The sequence below is a fragment of the Primulina eburnea genome, chromosome 8, assembly GCF_022965805.1.
Source record: "Primulina eburnea isolate SZY01 chromosome 8, ASM2296580v1, whole genome shotgun sequence".
Lineage (NCBI taxonomy): Eukaryota > Viridiplantae > Streptophyta > Magnoliopsida > Lamiales > Gesneriaceae > Primulina > Primulina eburnea.
In genome coordinates this window covers 41,875,108-41,896,672 of record NC_133108.1, presented here as the reverse complement: position 1 = coordinate 41,896,672, position 21,565 = coordinate 41,875,108, and the positions used below count along the sequence as shown (strand labels likewise).

General features: G+C 36.1%; 3 protein-coding genes and 1 pseudogene across 3 annotated transcripts; 1 reads left to right on the top strand and 3 right to left on the bottom strand.

Moving 5' to 3' along the window:
- Positions 1 to 1,331: 1,331 nt before the first annotated feature.
- Positions 1,332 to 2,244, bottom strand: LOC140839289 (uncharacterized). The gene is made up of 3 exons (XM_073205928.1): positions 1,618 to 2,244; positions 1,447 to 1,543; positions 1,332 to 1,363 (listed from the first exon to the last, which is right to left on the bottom strand). Exons 1-3 carry the CDS (start codon positions 2,242 to 2,244, stop codon positions 1,332 to 1,334), a joined length of 756 nt encoding a protein of 251 aa, XP_073062029.1.
- Positions 2,245 to 2,386: 142 nt separating this feature from the next.
- On the bottom strand, positions 2,387 to 3,016 carry LOC140839288 (uncharacterized). The gene has a single exon (XM_073205927.1). It carries the CDS (start codon positions 3,014 to 3,016, stop codon positions 2,387 to 2,389), a length of 630 nt encoding a protein of 209 aa, XP_073062028.1.
- An 11,996-nt stretch (positions 3,017 to 15,012) lies between these two features.
- Positions 15,013 to 19,069, top strand: LOC140839895 (O-fucosyltransferase 19-like; annotated as a pseudogene).
- A 132-nt stretch (positions 19,070 to 19,201) lies between these two features.
- On the bottom strand, positions 19,202 to 21,033 carry LOC140839896 (probable L-type lectin-domain containing receptor kinase S.7). The gene has a single exon (XM_073206882.1). It carries the CDS (start codon positions 20,431 to 20,433, stop codon positions 19,588 to 19,590), a length of 846 nt encoding a protein of 281 aa, XP_073062983.1. The 5' UTR covers positions 20,434 to 21,033; the 3' UTR covers positions 19,202 to 19,587.
- Between the last annotated feature and the right edge of the window lie 532 nt (positions 21,034 to 21,565).

Here is a 21,565-nt window from a genome sequence, read left to right as displayed (position 1 = left end):
TTGCTCGTATCCAGGTTTTCCAAGGCTTTATACAGATAGCTAAGGCTTCCAAGAACCAGGGCCTCGTTGCCATAGTGCTGGACAAGGAGTCGCACTATGGTCCCGAGAGGTAGTGTCAGGAAACTGAGTAATGTGTCGACAAAGTCACGACCCACTTTGGCGTAGAGAACCTTGTCTCTTTGTTCATTTATTACAAACGTCGAAGACAACTGAAATTCATCTCCCTCGATGGACATCTGCACAAATCAATACTGATGATTATAGTCCTTGCGAGGCTCAAATGTGCAATGGAGTATATGCTGTTAGAAAGTGTTAGTATGAAGCAGAGAGATAGAGGAATGAAATTCCATTGAATGGAGAACTGAAACTTAACGTTCCAACTAATTCATCCATATATCTACATATGCTAATCCTAAAACACATCTGTTTGTGTTAAACATACAACTGCTTCATCAACATATGATTATCAAAACTCACAACTAACTGCATAATGTTCACTAATTCTCATTACGCTATTCCTAATTAGCGATATAATTTAAAGAATACAAAGATCCCAAAATCCATTTCGCTCACACTTTTTCTCAACGGAAACAGCCCCGAGACTCAACAATTACAACAGATTTAACATCGATTTCAATTTCAGGTGGTATTTAGGACAAAGAAACATTAGCTTCTCGCTTATAAAATCTAAATCACGATGTTCACCCCTAAAAGTCCTTAATTAATCCGCACGGATAGAAGGAAAACAGAACAAAACCAGCATGAATTTAAAACAGAAGCTGTCTGGCACAAGTCGATCAATTTAGCAAGCATTCATTCAGTTAATCAAAAGTTTAAAATCGATCAAAAAGAAAAACTCAGCCGAATTCGAACTTACGTTGAGTTCGCGCTTTCGAGCACTGTTCTCTCTCCTTTAACTGTTCATGTTGTAATAAAAGAACTGCCAGATGTCGGGTCATGAGTAGTCTTTTTATTATTGTTCTGATATGCTTTGGAATTGGTTCAGTAATTTAATAATATTTAAAAAATATATCAAAATCTTACCGAGCTTATTTGTTATAAAATTAATTTACTTATATTAAAAATTAAATTTAAATGCATATTATAAACAAATTTCCAAAAAAAAAAGAGAAAAAAGAAGTAAAATTACACTAGAAGCAAAATTATTGCATCATAATTAAAATTCGATTAATTAAATAATAAACAAAATAAAAATTAGGCTACATAACAGAACCAATTTTCTATTATTTCAAATCGATCAATCAAATAAGTTGCCGATTTTTCGTACTCTCTTTCTTTGCTAAGATTATATCTATAGCCTCATTATTTGCCTATTCAAAACACGTTTCACCACCCGAAGAACCTGCACACAGGAAGAAGATTCAGTGTCCTCACAAATGAACATTATATGTATATAGGAAAGGAATTTTGTTATCTTTTCCATACACTTCATTTTTCTTGTTTTGCGCCTGCGTAGGGATTGCTTGAGGCCATTTGTTAGAGCAAAAGATGAGGTGAGAGATGCCTTTAGTATGTTTAAAGCCTGCACAAGCAATGCGACGAAATTAGGAAATTTAATGTTTCTCCGAATAAGACTAGTTATGACTCGATCTTTACCTCTTCCATTCCTATGTCAAGAACGTGTGTCTCGATATCATGTAATGGGATACCCGTTGCTTGAAGCTTGGAAACACCGTAGTTTGCACTCGATGTCATCACTACTAAATCATCCGTTACCATATAGGCATTTGGTTTCAGACCTTTCAACTCATAATGATCCATATCACGCGAATCAGTCATTTCAAGATTCCTTTGGTGTCTTCCTCTAAAATCGTCGTATTTGGAAAGCAACATATGGGAACTTTTTTGGGCGAGAGGAAGAATCTGAGTCACCGAAACGTAATTTCGAGGGATTGTAGGATTCAATAACGAGTTGATTGAGTGATTCTCGGTATTTATGGACTTCCGGACATTCAGACTTGGTATGCATCTATACAAATTATCCACACTGCCGAGACCAGTATCGCCATGCAAGATAAACTCTGCTTTTCCCAGCGGGATGGTGAGCAAACTGAAAAGGAAATCAACGAAGTCTTCTTGTGCTTGAACTGCAAGGATCCTGTTTGTTGAATTTTGGACAAAGGCCGTAACTCTCATCTTTTTAGACATTAATAATTTCCTCAAGTATTTAACCATCCGAGGCACAAATGGAGCAGGTACTATGTCAACATTGGCCGAGATCATCGTGCTTTGGTTAAAAATGACGTCTGTAAACGGAGTCTTCGAAATTAATGAGCACTTGAGCAATTTCATCATCTGGCTCGTACAACACAGATTAAATTAATTAATTAGCAGCACTTAAAAAATCTGGCAAAGTATAATGAAGTCAAAAAGGAAAAAAGGGAGGCTTCACCTCTAAGTATCCAAAAGAGACAGTTCTCTCCCGCATCATGCTCTCGACACCACAGGCGTCCCGGAGAATTCGTAGGCCATCTTCTGGTAAATCCGGAAAAACTTTCAAATCATCGGTGATGATAAATGATTGCGGTGAGGTGACAAAAACACCACCACCCGAGGGAGTTTCGACGACATTCACCGAACCCCCACAGCAACGTATAAGCTTGGCGTAATACATGACATCTTTTGTACATCTTTCAGATTCAAAGTTTCGACAGATGTCATGGTTGGTGTCATCAATCCTTAATCTCAGTTTCCGGCATTGAACTTCGAAATAGTTTAGGGGCCTGAGCAGCAACCACCTATCCACATCCCAAGAAAAGTTGGTAACATCCAGGTCCTTCAAGCCTTTATACAAAGAGGTCAGGCTTCCAAGACTTGGGGCCTCGTTTTCATGTTGCCGGACTAGGAGTCTCACTATGGTCCCAAGTGGCAGTGTGAAGAAACTAAGTAAAACGTCAACAAAATCACGGCTCACTGCGGCGTACAGAACCTTGGTTTCTTGTTGGTTTAGTACAACTCTCAAAGAGAACTGAAATTCCTGCGCCGCGCCTGACATCTTAAGGAATTGTAACTGAACGTGATTGATTTGCAATGCGCAGCCACAAAGTCGATACAAATTATATATGACTGGTAAACTTGCGTATTTAATCACGCAAATAGTAAAAGATCGCTATATTTTTGTATAAGAATTGAATAATGAAATCATGATGTAATTGGTAAGAGAATATAAGTGGGAAAGGAATGAAATAAATTTACTTTTGGTAACTAAATCATCTTCTAATTTAATTCTTTTTGAGATTCAAAAGTTGGTTATTTATTTATTCTTATTATTATTATTAAACTCTTATCTTTGTTGTTATTGTTTATTACTATTGTTACTATAATTATGGCTAATATTAAAATGATATTCATTATTAGTTTTTCCTTTATTATTAATAATTTTATTGTTAAATTCTATTAATTATTTTTCTTTCATCGATTCAAGGTAAAACCCAAAATAGAAGAAAGAAAACGACTCGATCAATTTGAAAAGCCCAAAACATATGTTGGATCAAAATAAATCAAGGAGAATTTATTTAGAACAATGGATGAAAGATAACAGTTGAGACAAGACTTCGTGGCTGGAGAGATTTATTTTCATGGACGAAATCCTATGTTATACTTAATGTTCCAAATCATGTTACACATTGTTCGAATAAGCTTTGTTTATACAAACTATACATAATTAAACGCATTAAACAATGTGGATGAACAATATGCACAAATCATTACTAAAATAATATGATAATAATGGACTGCTAATAATATATTTGTCCCAGTTGATTTTACTTGAGACAATTAAATATCAACGTGATTAAAAATTCAATTCTTTAATTATCATAGTTTCTAGAGGTAGAATTAATTATACCTGACTTCTCTGAATTAATTTGGATAAATAAGATTCCTTTTAAAACAATAAATAAATGCAAAGATCAATTATTTATCACATCCTACAATAATCAATTCAAGCAAAATATATTATCAAACTTGTGTTAAGAAACAATGATATGTTGGACTTTTAACCTTTCTTATAATCAATAAATTACAAGAGTTTACCCGTCAAAAAACATTTTATAAGCATTGTGTGATGGTAGAGTTGGTGTTTTATTAATAATTAGATTACTAATTCAAAGTATACAATATCTCAAATGATTTGACAAATTCAAATATGTGTTTGAATAGAGGGATTCGAAATCATGAATTTTAAATTCATTTATCTGCTTGAATGAATTTACTGAAGATAAGTGTCATTTCAAATTAATTTGTAAATCTCTTCCTCCAAATCAAATTATTTCAACCAAGCTAGTGTAACATGCCCTTGAGTTGAAGAATTTAATTTGGATGAAAAGATTTTATTTGTTGAAGGATTTGATGATTGAATTTCAAATGACATACATCTTGTTTACTTTAATTCTACCACAATTACTATGAAATTGTTTGACTTGACAATCTAAAATTTTGAAATCCGAATATTCAAGCGCAAAATTCTCAAATGATAGATATTGAATCATAATACAATATATGGTAAGTTTCTTGTGAGACGGTCCCACGAATAGTTATATATGAGACGGGTCAATCCTACCGATATTCACAATAAAAAGTAATACTCTTAGCATAAAAAAGTAATATTTTTTCATGGATAACCCAAATAAGATATCTGTCTCACAAAATACGAACCGTGAGATCGTCTCACACAAGTTTTTGTCTATTTGGGTAAGTCTCTTGTGAGACGGTCTCACGAATATTTATCTGTGAGACATGTCAACCCTACCGATATTCACAATAAAAAGTAATACTCTTAGCATAAAAAAATAATATTTTTTCATGGATGATCCAAATAAGAGATCTGTCTCACAAAATACGAACCGTGAGATCGTCTCATACAAATTTTTGCTTATTTTTGGTCTATCTGGGCACACCAAAAATCTTTTGGAAAACATCCTCCGTTTTTTGATTTCCTACTCAATCAACACAATGTCAAAAAAATAATTTTCACTCATCTTTAACTTCTCCCTCTTCACGTCACTTCAGTCCCCCCATTCCTTACCCCCATGTTTTTCTATTTATACATCCCTTCCATAATCCCTTTCTTTACGGGGAAAAAAGGAAGCAAAATCGGGTTTTTCCATTTTTTTCATTCGTCTTTCCACAATGATTTGGTTTTCGTATGCGTCCAAAGAGAATGAACTCTACAATCAAATGCAGAGAATGCCATAGGTTTTCCTCCATAAATAAATGCGTAAAAGGATACTTTTGGGATAAAGATTTCATAAAAGATATATAGATAGATATATATTAATAATGAGAACTGAAAATTAATTAAATATTCTTGTTTGTTATCAATGAAGATTGTGTTTTTTATGATACAGTTCCATATACTATAGTCATATTTATCTATAGTGAAAAATAATAATTTTAGCGTGAAAGATGATGATTTTTTATAAGTTGAGGTGGATTACCGACTAATAAAAGTTTTTGTGATCAATGAATTGTGACTACAAGTCAGATATTTCCAAGTGGCACAATCATAACAAGAATATCGTTGATTTTGCAAACAGTAATGTTGGAGAGGATTTGTTAACGATTGTTATAGTATGTTCTCATATAACAAGTCATAGAAGTAATCTTTTGAACACCAGATGACCTAAATATATTATACTTCTAATAACTCTAATCAAAATTAAATTATTTTGCAAAGCAAATATTTTTGCATTTTCATCATTCTAATCGACGCTCAATCGATATTATCAACATATATCGACTAACTAAAATAAGTTTCCCTCTTAAAAAATTGGTTCTCAAATAATTAAGTGATTGAAATCAAAATACAAACAGCAATCTTAAGAAACCACAAGATTGACAGAAATTCTTCAAATTACTATATAATGGACCATGTTGTGTATATATAAATGATCGAACACGCACTTAGAATGTGTGTAGTATTTATAACACCAAATGAACAAACACAGAGGTAGCAATGTCGCCGGAACGGATCAGATTGGTTACGAATTAGATTTAATCTATTCCGGACTGTGGAATAAAATAACCAGATCATATCAAGTGATAATTACCAAGAAATAAATTACTAAAAATTCTTATCATAGTTCATAAATTAAACCTGACATTCGTCGTTTTAAGACTGAGTTTATTTCATCCTACCCATGTGGACATTGTCCCCATGATAGGATGACGATGGCCAAGATCTGTCCATGTATATGTAAGACCCATTTTTTTTTGAAATTGTATGTGTGGCAAGATCTTATCCATTGAAATGAAGTGAGTGTAATGCCCACATAAATAGGATCTCATCTACCGAAAGACTGGGTCTAAGAAAAGTTTCATAAATAAACAATATTCATTAAAATATTTTCATACGCGGTAACCCTAAATTCCAGTCAACCATAGATATTGAAAAGAAAAATAGAAACAATTTCAAAAAATAAAATAAAAAATAAAATGAAAATTCAGGAGCCGACAAAGGCAGCTTTGTCTTGTTATCGCACCGGCAACGATCTGTCCAATTAAGCTTCTGTATCCCTTCAAAGTACAACTCTCCACGCGGCAAATAGCTGTTCTCTGACTTCCACCCGGTTTATTCGAGCCCACAAGTTTGAACCAATGATTTGTAAAAGAGTCGAATATGTATTTTTACATGGATTATAATATGAAATATTTTATGTGATTAGCATTTTTTAGGGTTGACTTGAGAAAATGTATTTGAAATTCATGTATTTTAATTTTAATTTTATTAATATTAATAAAATAATTGATTAAATCTTAAATTCATGATTTACTTATTTACACAATTACAAAAAAGAATTAGTTTTCAGTGACATTATTATTAAATGAAGAGTAGATCTCATGTGAGACCGTCTCACGGATCTCAATCTGTGAGACGGGTCAACCCTACCCATATTCATGTCGGCAATGCAAGGGGGGGACCAGTCAATACCTGCATTAAAAACATGGGTTGGTTGTAGGCAATTTGAAGTGGAATTGCGTGATGAAATTGCCAGGCAGTTTCCTTGTTCACACGGTCCAGAGGCTCTATAAATAGAGCTCCCCCCTTCATTCTGAAATTATCCCTTCTTCGAGTTTTCTCTCATCTTATAAGCATTTGAGTGCTTAGTTCTATAATATTTGTGAGGTGTTTTGTTCTCCTGTATTAAGAGAGTGTGTGTTCTCTTTGGAAACACATTGAGTGAGTTGTACACCACAAAATATTATAGTGGAAATTCTTTTCATCTTGCCCGTGGTTTTTACCCTAATAATTTTTAGGGGTTTTCCACGTAAATCTCGGTGTCCAGTTTATTCTTTATTTTCGGCTTTTATTATCTCAAATTCCGCACGTGGGACCAACAAGTGGTATCAGAGCCTTGGTTTAAAATTTCTTAAAATTCTGAGTATGCTCTGTGGTTGCAGCCTAGACTGATCTTCCACATCAGAAAAGATTTTTCGAGATTTTTTATTTAAGGCGGGATTATTTTGTCCGGTCTACTAAAATTGTCGTAGACATAATGGCGGGAAGGTACGAGATAGCAAAGTTCAACGAAAGCAATTTTATGCTGTGGAAAATAAAGATACAAGCAGTTTTAAGAAAGGAGAATTGCTTGGCGGCTATTGGAGATAGACCGGTGGAGATTACAGATGATGGAAAGTGGAACGAGATGAATGATAATGCTGTTGCCAATTTACACTTGGCTATAGCTGACGAAGTTTTGTCAAGTATCTCTGAGATAAAAACAGCCAAAGTTATCTGGGATACTCTGACAAAGATGTACGAGGTCAAGTCGCTACACAACATGATTTTCCTAAAGAGAAGGCTTTATACTCTTCGGATGGCGGAATCTTCATCGATGACCGACCATATCAACACACTAAATACTCTATTTGCCCAACTCACTTCCATGGGGCATAAAATAGGGGAAAATGAACGTGCAGAGCTTCTACTTCAAAGTCTACCAGATTCATACGATCAACTCATCATCAACATTACCAACAATATTCTGATGGGCTTTCTAAGATTCGACGATGTCTTAACTGCGGTTCTCGGAGAAGAAAGCCGGCGCAAGAATAAGGAAGATAGTTTGGTATCCTCGAAGCAGGCAGAGGCGTTACCGATGATAAGAGGAAGATTTATGGACCGTGACTCCAGTGGGAGCCAAAGACGAGGTAGATCAAAGTCCAGAAGTAAGAAGAAAAATATTTACTGCTTCAAATGTGGCGGTAAAGGGCACTTCAAGAGAGAGTGTACGAGTATCGATAAAAGTTCTCAAGGAAATGTGGCCAGTACTTCAGGCAGTGGTGAAATATTATTCAGCGAAGCAGCAACAGTTGCGGAAGGCAGGTACAAATTTTGTGACACATGGATAATGGATTCAGGAGCGACGTGGCATATGACGTCTCGGAGAGAATGGTTTGATCATTATGAACCAGTCTCAGGAGGATCTGTATTCATGGGAAATGATCATGCCTTAGAAATCGCTGGGGTCGGTACTATCAAAATTAAAATGTTTGATGGCACCATTCGCACCATACAGGAGGTACGACATGTGAAAGGACTGACGAAAAATCTTTTGTCCTTGGGGCAATTGGATGACATCGGGTGCAAAACTCGGATCGAGAACGGGATCATGAAAATTGTGAAAGGAGCGCTTGTGGTTATGAAGGCGGAAAAGGTTGCTGCAAATCTGTATGTACTTTTGGGAGAAACACACAAAGAGGCAGAACTAGCTGTTGCATCAATTGGTTCAAGAGAAGAATTAACAGTGTTATGGCATAGAAAGCTCGGGCATATGTCAGAACGGGGGTTGAAAATTCTCTCAGAACGGAAGCTGCTGCCGGGACTTACAAAAGTGTCACTACCCTTTTGTAAGCACTGTGTTACCAGTAAACAACACAGATTAAAGTTTGGCACTTCTACTGCCAGGAGCAAAAGCATATTAGAGCTGATTCATTCGGATGTTTGGCAAGCACCGGTTGTATCCCTAGGAGGAGCGAGATACTTTGTCTCGTTCATTGATGATTTCTCTAGGAGATGTTGGGTGTATCCAATCAAGAAGAAATCAGATGTTTTCCAGATCTTCAAAGATTTCAAAGCGCGGGTTGAACTTGATTCAGAAAAGAAAATCAAGTGTCTGAGGACTGACAATGGAGGAGAATATACCAGTGACGAGTTTGATGCATTTTGTCAACATGAGGGCATCAAGAGACAGTTCACGACGGCTTACACACCTCAACAGAATGGAGTGGCGGAGCGGATGAATAGAACCTTGTTGGACAGAACAAGAGCTATGTTGAGGACTGCGGGTCTAGAAAAGTCATTTTGGGCGGAAGCAGTTAAAACCGCTTGTTATATTATCAATCGTTCTCCTTCAGTGGCGATTGATCTGAAGACTCCGATGGAGATGTGGACTGGGAAGCCGACAGATTATTCTCATTTGCATACATTTGGAAGTCCGGTGTACGTTCTGTACAATGAGCAAGAAAGATCAAAGTTGGATTCTAAATCCAGAAAATGTATCTTCTTGGGTTATGCTGATGGAGTAAAGGGGTTTCGCTTGTGGGATCCTACTGTTCACAAGCTTGTCATCAGCAGGGATGTTATCTTCGAGGAAGATAAAGTAAAGGGAGACAAAGGCACACAGAATTCAGAAACTACTATTTTTCAGGTAGAAAATAAGACAGACGAAGGTCAAGTTTCTTGTGAAGCAGTACCAGAACACGAAGAACAAGAACATGTTGAGTCTGAAGTTTCCAATGTGAGGCAGTCAACTCGAGACAGAAGACCACCAGGTTGGCTTTCAGATTATGTCACTGAAAGCAACATTGCATATTGTCTATTATCAGAGGATGGTGAGCCATCGAGTTTCCACGAGGCTACTCAAAGCTCGGATGTATCTTTGTGGATGATAGCAATGCAAGAAGAGTTGGAGGCATTAGACAGGAATAAAACTTGGGATCTTGTTACACTACCACGAGGGAGGAAAGCTATCGGCAACAGATGGGTCTATAAGATCAAGCGAGATGGCAATAACCAAGTGGAGCGGTATCGTGCTAGATTGGTAGTAAAAGGGTATGCTCAGAAAGAAGGCATTGACTTCAATGAGATATTTTCTCCTGTGGTTCGGCTTACAACAGTCAGAGTAGTGTTGGTATTGTGTGCGGTGTTTGACCTACATCTAGAACAGCTAGATGTAAAAACGGCGTTTCTTCATGGAGATATTGAAGAAGAAATCTATATGCTCCAGCCAGAAGGTTTTGCGGAAAAAGGCAAAGAGAACTTGGTTTGCAGGTTGAAGAAATCTCTGTACGGTCTCAAACAGGCGCCGAGGTGTTGGTACAAGAGATTTGATTCCTATATCATGAGCCTTGGATACAACAGACTGAGTGCAGACCCTTGTACGTATTTCAAGAGGTCTGGTGATGATTATATTATTTTGCTGTTGTATGTGGACGACATGTTGGTAGCAGGCCCCAACAAAGATCAGGTCCAAGGATTGAAGGCACAGTTGGCTAGGGAATTTGATATGAAGGACTTGGGACCAGCAAACAAGATTCTAGGGATGCAAGTTCAGAAAGATTTGGCTTTCCCAGAAAAATTATTTGAAGAAAGTCTTGCAACGCTTCAACATGCAAGATAGTAAGCCAATTTCGACCCCTCTTCCTGTTAACTTCAAGTTATCCTCCGAGATGTGTCCTAGCAGTGAAGCAGAGAGGATGGAGATGTCTCGAGTACCGTATGCATCAGCAGTGGGAAGTTTGATGTTCTCCATGATATGTACAAGACTGGACATTGCTCAAGCAGTGGGAGCAGTTAGTCGGTATATGGCGAATCCTGGAAGAGAGCATTGGAGCACTGTTAAGAGGATCCTTAGATACATTAAGGGTACCTCGAATGCTGCATTATGTTATGGAGGATCGGATTTTACACTCAGGGGCTATGTCGATTCAGATTATGCAGGTGATCCTGATAAGAGAAAATCTACTACTGGTTATGTGTTTACGCTTGCAGGAGGATCAGTAAGCTGGGTTTCAAAATTGCAGACAGTTGTGGCGTTATCTACAACAGAGGCAGAATATATGGCAGCTACTCAAGCTTGCAAGGAGGCAATATGGATTAAAAGGTTATTGGAGGAGATCGGGCACAAACAAGATAATGTTCTTTTGTTTTGTGATATGCAGAGTGCCTTGCACATCGCAAGGAATCCAGCCTTTCATTCCAGGACGAAACACATTGGAGTACAATTTCACTTTGTGCGGGAAGTAGTAGAAGAAGGAAGCGTGGATATGCAGAAGATCCATACGAAGGATAACATTGCTTATTTTCTGACCAAGCCAGTGAACATTGAAAAGTTTGAGTGGTGTAGATTCTCAAGTGGTCTAGCGGAAACGTAAGCAGCAGGTAATGGCAAGATTGAAAGGATGTGTGGAGATGTGTTTGATTCTCAATCAAATCTCCAAGTGGGAGAAATGTCGGCAATGCAAGGGGGGGACCAGTCAATACCTGCATTAAAAACGTGGGTTGGTTGTAGGCAATTTGAAGTGGAATTGCGTGATGAAATTGCTAGGCAATTTCCTTGTTCACACGGTCCAGGGGCTCTATAAATAGAGCTCCCCCTTCATTCTGAAATTATCCCTTCTTCGAGTTTTCTCTCATCTTATAAGCATTTGAGTGCTTAGTTCTATAATATTTGTGAGTTGTTTTGTTCTCCTGTATTAAGAGAGTGTGTGTTCTCTTTGGAAACACATTGAGTGAGTTGTACACCACAAAATATTATAGTGGAAATTCTTTTCATCTTGCCCGTGGTTTTTACCCTAATAATTTTTAGGGGTTTTCCACGTAAATCTCGGTGTCCAGTTTATTCTTTATTTTCGGCTTTTATTATCTCAAATTCCGCACGTGGGACCAACAATTCACAATAAAAAGTAATAATTTTTCATGGATGATCCAAATAAGAGATCCGTCTCACACATATGACCCGTGAGACCGTCTCACACAAGTTTTTGCCTTAAATGAATTAGATATTCATTTTAATTAACCTGAAATATTATATAATCATGTCATATATGGATTTGAAGTTAATAGTCTTATTTTTCTAAAATAACAAAAATACATTTGAGATCAATGAATTTGAAATATATCAATCCAAATATGACCTTATAGTCGCTTAATCGAACTTTGGATTATTATTATTAATATCTAATTGTAAGGTCGAACTAATGGTTTCGGCTCTTGCCTTCTTAATCAAGTGAATAAATAAATCATATGTTTGCTACTTTTGTTTTTTCTTTTACTAATTAAATATTTGTTCATTAGCATTGATTTTTCATTTTAACTTCTTCTGTATAATCAACCATTGCTAAATAATCCATAAAAATAATTAACATTATATCAAGTCAACTGCTAAACATAACAAAAATGACCTTATTTATACAGAAAAATAATAATTGTATGCCCTTACTCTTTCAATAATAAATTAGATATATATGCTAAAATAATTAAGACAAAAACTTGTGTAAGACGGTTTCACATGTTGTATTTTGTGAGACGAATCTCTTATTTGGGTTATCCATGAAAAAATATTACTTTTTATTGTGAATCTCGGTAGGATTGACTGTCTCACAGATAAAGATTCGTGAGACCGTCTAACAAAAGACCTGCTCAATAATTAAAAAGAGGCGATGTGAACTTCATGGACCTAAAATAAATTAGTAGTATTGCACATGGGTTTCGCGTATCTTGAATAAATCTGGATGTAAAAATACTGATATTTTATCAATATTTTCTATATATTTCTATTAAAACGGGTATCGTTTTAAAATAGTAAAAATTACATCAATATATTAAGATATTATTATAATAAAAATTAATTTTCTAATTACTATTAAGTAATTTAAAATTATTTACAAAAATATGTAAGGTACAACGAACCTTTATTCTCTCATTAATATTCCAGTTTGGACATATTCGTCAAATGCTATAAATTATTGTGGTTTAGAATTATTAGAGGAAAGAAGGAATTTAGAATATCGAAAAACAATCTGACCAAAGTATAATAAATATATTTTAAACGCGATATTTTAGAAAGAACAAGGAAAAAAATAAGAAGAAAATATATTTATTTTATAAAATATATGTATAGATTTTTTCAATCTAATTAATTGTCCTGTATGATTCTTCAAGTTATTCAAAATAAATAAATTATATATTTTATCTTATAATTTAAAAGTATATAAAATGATCAATAACATTGTAGTAATTTTAGAATTTGGAAATATAGAATATGAAATAGGGCAATTATAACTTTAATTAGGCAACCAAATTAACTAACATATTTTATGATATTTTTATCAAATGAAAAAACTAGGTATCTTTGTTTGTTCACTTAAATGCACAATGTAGTTATTTTAAGATTCAGATTCTGTCAAGATAGAGAGTTGATCTATTTTGAGATGATCTCGTGAATATTTATCTCACACTGTTTATCCATGAGATGAGTCAATTACCTTTATATTTACAATGAAAAATAATATATTTGGTATAAATAGTAATATTTTTCATTAATAATCAAAATAAGATAGATAAATAAATAAATATATATATATATATATCACAAAATTGATCTGTGAGACTGTCTTAAATGAGTTTTGTGTTATATTGATGCATTTGAAATTATGTGTTTTAAATTTCTTGAGTTGTGTGGATTGACAAAATTCAAAGCTTGAGTCGATTTATTTGCTTTGGAGTTATAGATTTAATCAAACGATATACATTTTATGCGTATATTTGAAATTCACCATAAATACCATCAAAATTGCATAACTGCATAAATTGCTATTTTGAGTATAATAGCAAATCCATCAATATAAATATACAACCTAAGTGAATATCAAATTCACAGTATATCGAGTTGAGTAGGTCTCCTACCATATTCACAATAGAAAGAGTATAAAATGCAATACTTTTTCATCAACGACCCAAATAGATATATGTCTCATAAAATACGATCCGTGAGACTATCTAACATAAATTTTTGTCTATCGAGTTAAACAATTTGAGTAGTAATTGTGATGAATTTCAAATATACCTAATACCTACATACGTTTCAAACTTATTTCTAAAGACTACTACCAACTATAATTTTTAGTGTGACGATAAACACTAATGTATTGTGTGTTTCATTCTCATTAACTACATATTAGAAGCAATAATTGCATGAAGAACGATGTAAATGTTGTACGTGTATAGAAATGCAGTTACGCTCGAATTTTATGTAAAATTTGTTCAATTTTTTTCCCAGATATAACTTCTCAAATAGGGATGGCAACTTTCCCCACGGATTTGGGGCCCCGCGGGGAAAACCTGAAACGGGGATGGGGATCCCCGATTTTTTTGAGTTTGGGTTCGGGGATGTGGATTTTTTAAAATCCCCGATGTATTTCGGGACGGGTATGAGATTACTATCACCATCCCCGAAATCCCCGAACCCGCCCCGAAAATAATATCAATAATAAAATAATAGTATTATTAACATTAATAATATAATAATATTATTATTTTTTAAAATATTAATAATCTTATTATTATTATTATTGATATTATCTCTAATAATAATAGATGATAATAACTTTTGGTTTGAGAAAATCCCCGAATTCGTCATCGTCTTACCATATTAATATTTTTGAAACGGGGATGGGGACGGGGATGAGAAGTTGATCCCCGAAGTTTCGGGTTTGGGGATTCTCCGAACCCGAAAAAGCGAGAATCGAGGCGGGGATGGAGGTGGGGATGGAATTCGGGGATGGGGATGGTAATGGCAAACCTGCCCCCACCCCGGCCCATTGCCATCCCTATTCTCAAATCCAAAATTTTATATATATATATATATATATATATATTTATATATATATATATATATATATATAAAAGCGACGAGTACATGAAAAAAAAAGTCTTGGGAGTGATTTTGAAACATTAGTTGACCAAGTCATATATATACACAGATACGCAGACTCTACGAAGTTTAAACGACGACAAATCAAAGCCCCCATTCACATGAATCCCTCTGAGTTGTCTCCTTAAATCTCTCCCCATCATACATAATTACAACAACTAAACAAACGGAGGATTCATTGTTCTTCCACCCCGAGTTTTCCTTACTTCCATGATCTTCATTCCTATTGAGGTTCGTTCCATTTCCGTCGTTTTCTCTCCGCGAAATGCCAAGCGGCGGAGCAACCATTAATTCGTCCACCGCCAGCAGCCCAATTCACGGCGGAGCCACCGTTACCCACCACCGACGCCGCGTTCCTGATTCGATGAATGATCAGGAGAAGCACAAGCCCTCCGACGCGGTGCAGATATCCTTAGAGCATTCGAAGAGCGACTTAGATACAGAATTGTTCAATTGTAACAATGGCGGTGTTATGTACCCGTACAACAGTTTGCATCATCACCACCCGGCTGTTAGGTACTTCTTGGCACGTAAGAGCCTGCCGGAGAAATGGGTTTTGCGCGTGGAAGAATGTGTTGTTTCTGTGGGGGGAGCTTTGAATTCTTTGACGAAGAGGAAGCATTTGGGGCGTGTTGTTTTTGTGTTGCTTTTGATGATGGCGGTGGTGTCAGCGTTCCTGAAGTTTTCTTTCCTGATGGTCGGCGGCGGCGGCACGGCGTCGGACATCGCCAGAAATTTCATGCGGCCGAATTTCAGGAATGAATATTCATATAACGCTCAGAGGGAGATCTTTGGGTCGGAGTCATCGAGTTCTGTCGGGCAGAAACGGAAGATGAAGGAGTTTCCGGTGAGTTACATGGCTGTTATTTGTGAATAATATTTAGCATTAAATTTAGAATGAGCTAATTCCACAGATTACCTTAAATTCAACGAATGTTTGGAATATTATCAGTTGTTTTTTGACCCACGAGAAGTTAATGAATAATGGGTGGCAACCGCGTTGGAATTCTCCTCGTTTTTTCACTTCTCCTCATTTTTTCTTCGACCATTATTATATTCTGTTTATCAATACTGTCACATGTGAGATATCAGAGTAACTATATTGAGGATTTGCATACAAAAATTATAAATAAAATTTCTCTTTTAATTCAAAGAACTCTTTTAAATTGAAAATAATTTCATTTAATATTATTTGATCAAATTAAAATAATAATAACACATATACGTGTAAATTTTTTACTAATATCTTATAAAAATGGTGCATTAATGACCGCTGGGCATTTCTACCCCTTGTTTTTCCTAATACATTTTTTTTTCTTGCGGAGTTGAGCCATCTTTTCTAGTACCATGTTAGTGTGCCACGTCTTTTTGAAAAATGAATTTCCAAAAGACACTAAATTGGAATGTGTTGCGGTCATTTTGTATTTTTTTCTCCGGAAAGGCGATTTTATAAATATGGGTTGGATTTTGATTACGTTAGATACATATATATATATATATTCTTATATATATATATATAAGAAATGAAAAAAAGAACTTGTTTTCCTCCACTTATGCTTACATTTTCATTTATGACAGGTCCCAGAAATATGGACGAAACCGAACAGTGACAACTTTTATCAATGCGTTTCGCGACCACGAAATCGTATGAGTATGTCGAATCTTCCCTACTAAAAAATAAGTCGACTCATGCAGCAAACCATTTTCTCTTCTGATGATCATTATGCTATAAATCCTTGCAGAGACGGGAGCTGCCACAAACGGCTACATTTTGGTTCATGCCAATGGGGGATTGAATCAAATGAGGACAGGAGTAAGTCCTAACTTTAATCTTACATACCTTTTAGCCCACAGGCCTTCTTAAATCGAATTTTTACACTATGAATTCGCAAATTTTTCACCACAGATATGTGATATGGTTGCAGTGGCAAAGATAATGAATGCCACACTTGTCTTACCTTCCCTTGATCATGAAAGCTTTTGGACAGATCCTAGGTATGATTCTTTAGAGCCGAAGATTTTTTGTTTATTTCATTTGTTCTAAGCTTATGTTATCTCCACAGTGGTTTTAAGGATATTTTTGATTGGAGACGGTTCATCGATGTCCTAAGTGACGATATTGAGATAGTTGAAAAGTTGCCAGAACGATTTGCTAGAGTGAATCCTGTTAACAAAGCACCTATTTCTTGGTCTAAGGTACATATGACTTAAAGAACAGAGAAAACAAATACAGACTGATTATAAACTTTCGTTGAGTTCAATCTAACGTGGAGGGTTGACATATATACAGGCTAGTTACTACAGAAAAGACATTCTTCCTCTGCTAAAGAAACACAAGGTGATCAAATTTACACACACGGACTCACGGCTTGCAAATAATGGCCTTGCCTCGTCTATCCAGAGGCTAAGGTGTCGAGCAAACTACGAGGCCCTTCGCTACACACCTGAGATCGAGGCTCTTGGAAAGAAACTCGTGGATAGACTTGGAGAGGAGGGTGAACCCTTTATTGCTCTTCACCTGAGGTGACAATTTCACCAATTTCTCTAGCAGAAATTGAATAATTTTCTTGAATTCAACTGAACTTATGTGTATCTCTATTTTTCTCAGATATGAGAAAGATATGTTAGCATTCACAGGTTGCAGCAACAATTTGACTGCATCTGAGGCTGAGGAGCTTCGTATAATGAGGTACAATGTGAAACATTGGAAAGAGAAAGAAATCGACTCCAAAGAAAAGAGACTTCAAGGGGGATGCCCTATGTCTCCAAGGGAAGCTGCGCTGTTTCTCAAGGCAATGGGGTATCCTTCTTCAACCAGAATATACATCGTGGCTGGAGAAATTTATGGTAACAACAGCATGGATGCACTTCGGGTAGAATACCCAAATGTTTTCTTCCACTCTACTCTTGCAACAGAAGAAGAGTTGGGGACCCTTTATCAACTATCAGAATCGCCTTGCTGCCCTAGACTACATTATAGCATTAGAAAGTGATGTTTTTGTTTACACATATGATGGAATATGGCAAAGGCTGTGCAGGGGCACAGGAGATTCGAAGGGTTTAGGAGGACGATAAATCCCGACAGGTAATTAATTAATCAACTGCGAGTTCCATTTCTCTTCATCGGTTTACAGCAATTTCTATTATTCACCTAAAGGACTGCATAAACAATAACGTTTAGATTGTTGTACAGCCTAATTTATTTTAGCTGTACCATAGCTGTAAGTTTCGGGACAAGAAATACTCAGCCTTATAATTAGTACTAGAACTAAAAGCGCATCTTTGATTTCTATAAATTATTGGAATGGGATGCGTAAAAGCAACAAATGCGCTCATTGATGTGAGTAGTTAAACTTACAGGCCATATGATTCAATTATCTAAACAGGATGTTTGGATCTTGTATGATTCAAATATTGAGTCTTAACGTCACTAATAGCGATAACTTTTGACATAACGAAAGCCGTTCGATCTTAGACTGTCCTCTTTGTATTTTTGTGCTGAATCGAACCTGAGCTCTTGCGTCTTTTGCTTTGCAGGTTAAATTTTGTTAGATTGATAGATTTATTGGATAGGGGATCAATTTCTTGGGAGGATTTTGCATCTGAGGTCAAGAACTTGCACGCCGACAGAGTTGGAGCGCCATACGAAAGAAAACCAGGAGAATTAACTAGACTAGAAGAGAACTTTTATGCGAACCCTTTTCCTGGTTGCGTTTGTAACAAAACTCAGGAGCAGATTAAACATCAGCAATTTGATCGAAGACCTGGCCTAAGAGTTGCTTCTCAACGTTAGGCTTTTCTCCATTTGCTAGCATTTTTTTTACACCTAAAACTGTAAAGTACACGAAGAGATACATACAGGTGTGGCAAGAAACTGGATGTCCACCAGCCTTGAGAAAATTAGCAGAAATGGGATCACAAAGGTACAGGTGAAAATTGGTCCTAGTGTCGTACAATTGATAAAATATCAAGGTTTTAAGAGCTTGAAAAGTGGTTAGACTTTGGAAAACACACCGCAGAGCAGAGGAACACTATATTCTTGCTGCAATGTACAGATTTTTTTATTTCTTGGTTCAGATTTACAGAACGTAAATGAATTATTCTTTCTTATACTTCTTCCGCACGATTTTATAGATTACTGTTGTGAGATTTTCTTAGCAAAGAAAATCAACATAAAAGGGACAATAATAAAGGAAGAATAAGCAATTTCATAATGTCACTGGAGAAATCTGACAAGCTTGTACTTGAGAATACGTTAAAAACGATCCATTCATTTACCAAGTTGAAGCTGTATTCTAATGATCACAACATAGTTAAAACTTACCACATAATGATTGATCATTAAATTACAACACAAAACTAAACCAACACATTCCAAGCACAAAAAACAAGGAAAATATACAAACAAAAAGCAACCAACCAATCTGCAAGTTAAGCACTTACTTTATACCATCCTCTATGGTTTTGTTTGCAGAAACACTTAACTTTTTGTACTCGGATTCCTCGGGTTGGACGTCGTACTCCTCCGGCACCACAGGCCGCCTTTTCCCAAGAATGGTCCACACAGACAAAACAAAGAAAGCACCGAGCGCTCCAAATCCAGTGCCAAGAATTAGGGCAGTAAGTATCCTTAAGCACAATCGTTTCTTCTGGAAGCTCTCACCTCGTTCCCCTTGTGAATGAATTTGTTTGGATCCACTGGTTCCGAATGCATCCAATGCGGCACAGTTCTCGACTCAAAACGTAAAGAATAAATGCTACATGTCTGAGATGAATTCCCCTTTAAAGAGCTTAATCCTACCGAGACATCCATCCCTTCCCACATATTTGACAAGTCTATGGAGTAAAAGAGCAATGGTTCGACAGGCCTCTCGGAACCCAATTTACTCAACCTAATTTCGAATGTTTCTGAACTGGCTTCATAATCAATCCAAGCTTGTAACTTTTCTCCACTAGTCAGCTCCAAATGAATCGATGAAACGTTACTTACCTTAACCGACACCAGGCTATCAACATCAACCCCGACATGATTACCATTCACATCGCCATACTTCTCATCCTTAAACGTATCAAATTCTATAGCAAGAAACTGAAGTTTTCTCTCATCAAAAGGATTCAAAAGAAATCCACTAGGAACCATATAAAAAGCCAATCCATCCCCATTTTCCCTAGACATAGAAAACACAAAATGCATTGAAAAAGATACCTTCTTCCTCAAACCCACATCTACAAGATTAATGGGATTCTTTAGTACAATCCTCCCCGCACCAATAACCCCTGAACCAGAAATCTGAACTGACGAACTACCATTATCCACCTTAGCATCATCATACAGAACAAGCTGTGAAGTGAAGTTCGAATCTTTACCGAAATTCTTGAAATAAAACGATCCATTCGAATCTGCAGACAAGGCTCTCAAGAAAAAGCACAGCAACAAGAAAGCCATCAAGTCCCTTGACGACGAGAACGAAGCCATTCTGGATCTGACTATGTTCCTCAGCTACAGCCTATAGCTCGAGCTTCTCCCGTCCTATATCCTGGAATCACAAGGGTTTCTTGAGAAGGAAGAACCCGTGAAATATGATAAGATCAATTTTTCTTCAACTTTTTTCCAGTTTTGAGCGCAGAGAGAGATGTTAGCTGCAGAAAATCTCGGGGAACTGGGTAAAGTATAAATTGAACTCGGAGGATGTGAAATTAAATAAGTTTGTTTTGTTTATGTCCTCTCTCTCTCCTCTACACTTTACAGAAGAACAAAGCAACACAATATAACTAGGATGATCTCCTTTTGTTCACAGTATCCGTCCGTAGCTTGGCCCCGTCGAATAATAATATTAGCATCATTTATTATCTTCTTCTGTGTAATATGTACTTGTCAGCTTTATAATTTGAGTCAATATGAATAAAGTTGTCTCCCACATGCAATGGAAAACAAGATTCCTCTGTTCAACAACTTTACATTGTGCACTAATATTTGAGATCAATCCAGAACCTATTTTGCTGAAAACAAATTCGATTTATTCTCAACTTACTACCGTGTAGCGAGTTGAAAGAGGAAAAGGAGAAAGATAATTAATGCCCGCGTGTCCATTTGGTCTTGTTGACTCATACATATACAACGGTCCAGTGTCCGATTTATACATACACTTGATTTGTCTGTATATGACCATATGGTTACAAAACATACAGACAGAAAAGCAGAGGGTCTGGATATAGAGATGACAGCGTGATGTGTGGACCTGTGTGTGGAAGAGGGCGACTCGGGGATATTTTTATAAAAAAATAAACCCTTTGTTTTTCTTGATCATGTGCGGGAAGACCCACCGTAGGGGTCAAAATCAAAATACTAATATTAAGATTTGGCGTGATTCTTTATAATATAGAATATTTTGGAGTGTAAAATTGGGTTATAGCGTCATAAACTGGTCAATCAGTCAGTGAAAGCATTGCTTGAACAATTGAATTTTGTTTGTCTGCAATTCTAGCAATTATTTGATTAGAAAATAGGGATGACCTCCGACAAGTAAATTTTACCAAATTAGCTTTTATTTGACTGTTATTTTAATGAGTGCGTCTCATGTGAGCCCGTCTCACGGATCTTAATCTGT

What these genes read in the sequence shown, in the direction of transcription:
- LOC140839289 (XM_073205928.1), bottom strand. Translation starts at nt 2,244, where the DNA reads ATGATCTCGGCCAATGTTGACATAGTACCTGCTCCATTTGTGCCTCGG. An exon ending in TTGACATAGGAATGGAAGAG is followed by an intron (nt 1,544 to 1,617) that starts GTAAAGATCGAG and finishes TTGCTTGTGCAG; the next exon opens with GCTTTAAACATACTAAAGGC. An exon ending in CAAAACAAGAAAAATGAAGT is followed by an intron (nt 1,364 to 1,446) that starts GTATGGAAAAGA and finishes TCCTGTGTGCAG; the next exon opens with GTTCTTCGGGTGGTGAAACG.
- LOC140839288 (XM_073205927.1), bottom strand. Translation starts at nt 3,016, where the DNA reads ATGTCAGGCGCGGCGCAGGAATTTCAGTTCTCTTTGAGAGTTGTACTA.
- LOC140839896 (XM_073206882.1), bottom strand. Translation starts at nt 20,433, where the DNA reads ATGGCTTCGTTCTCGTCGTCAAGGGACTTGATGGCTTTCTTGTTGCTG.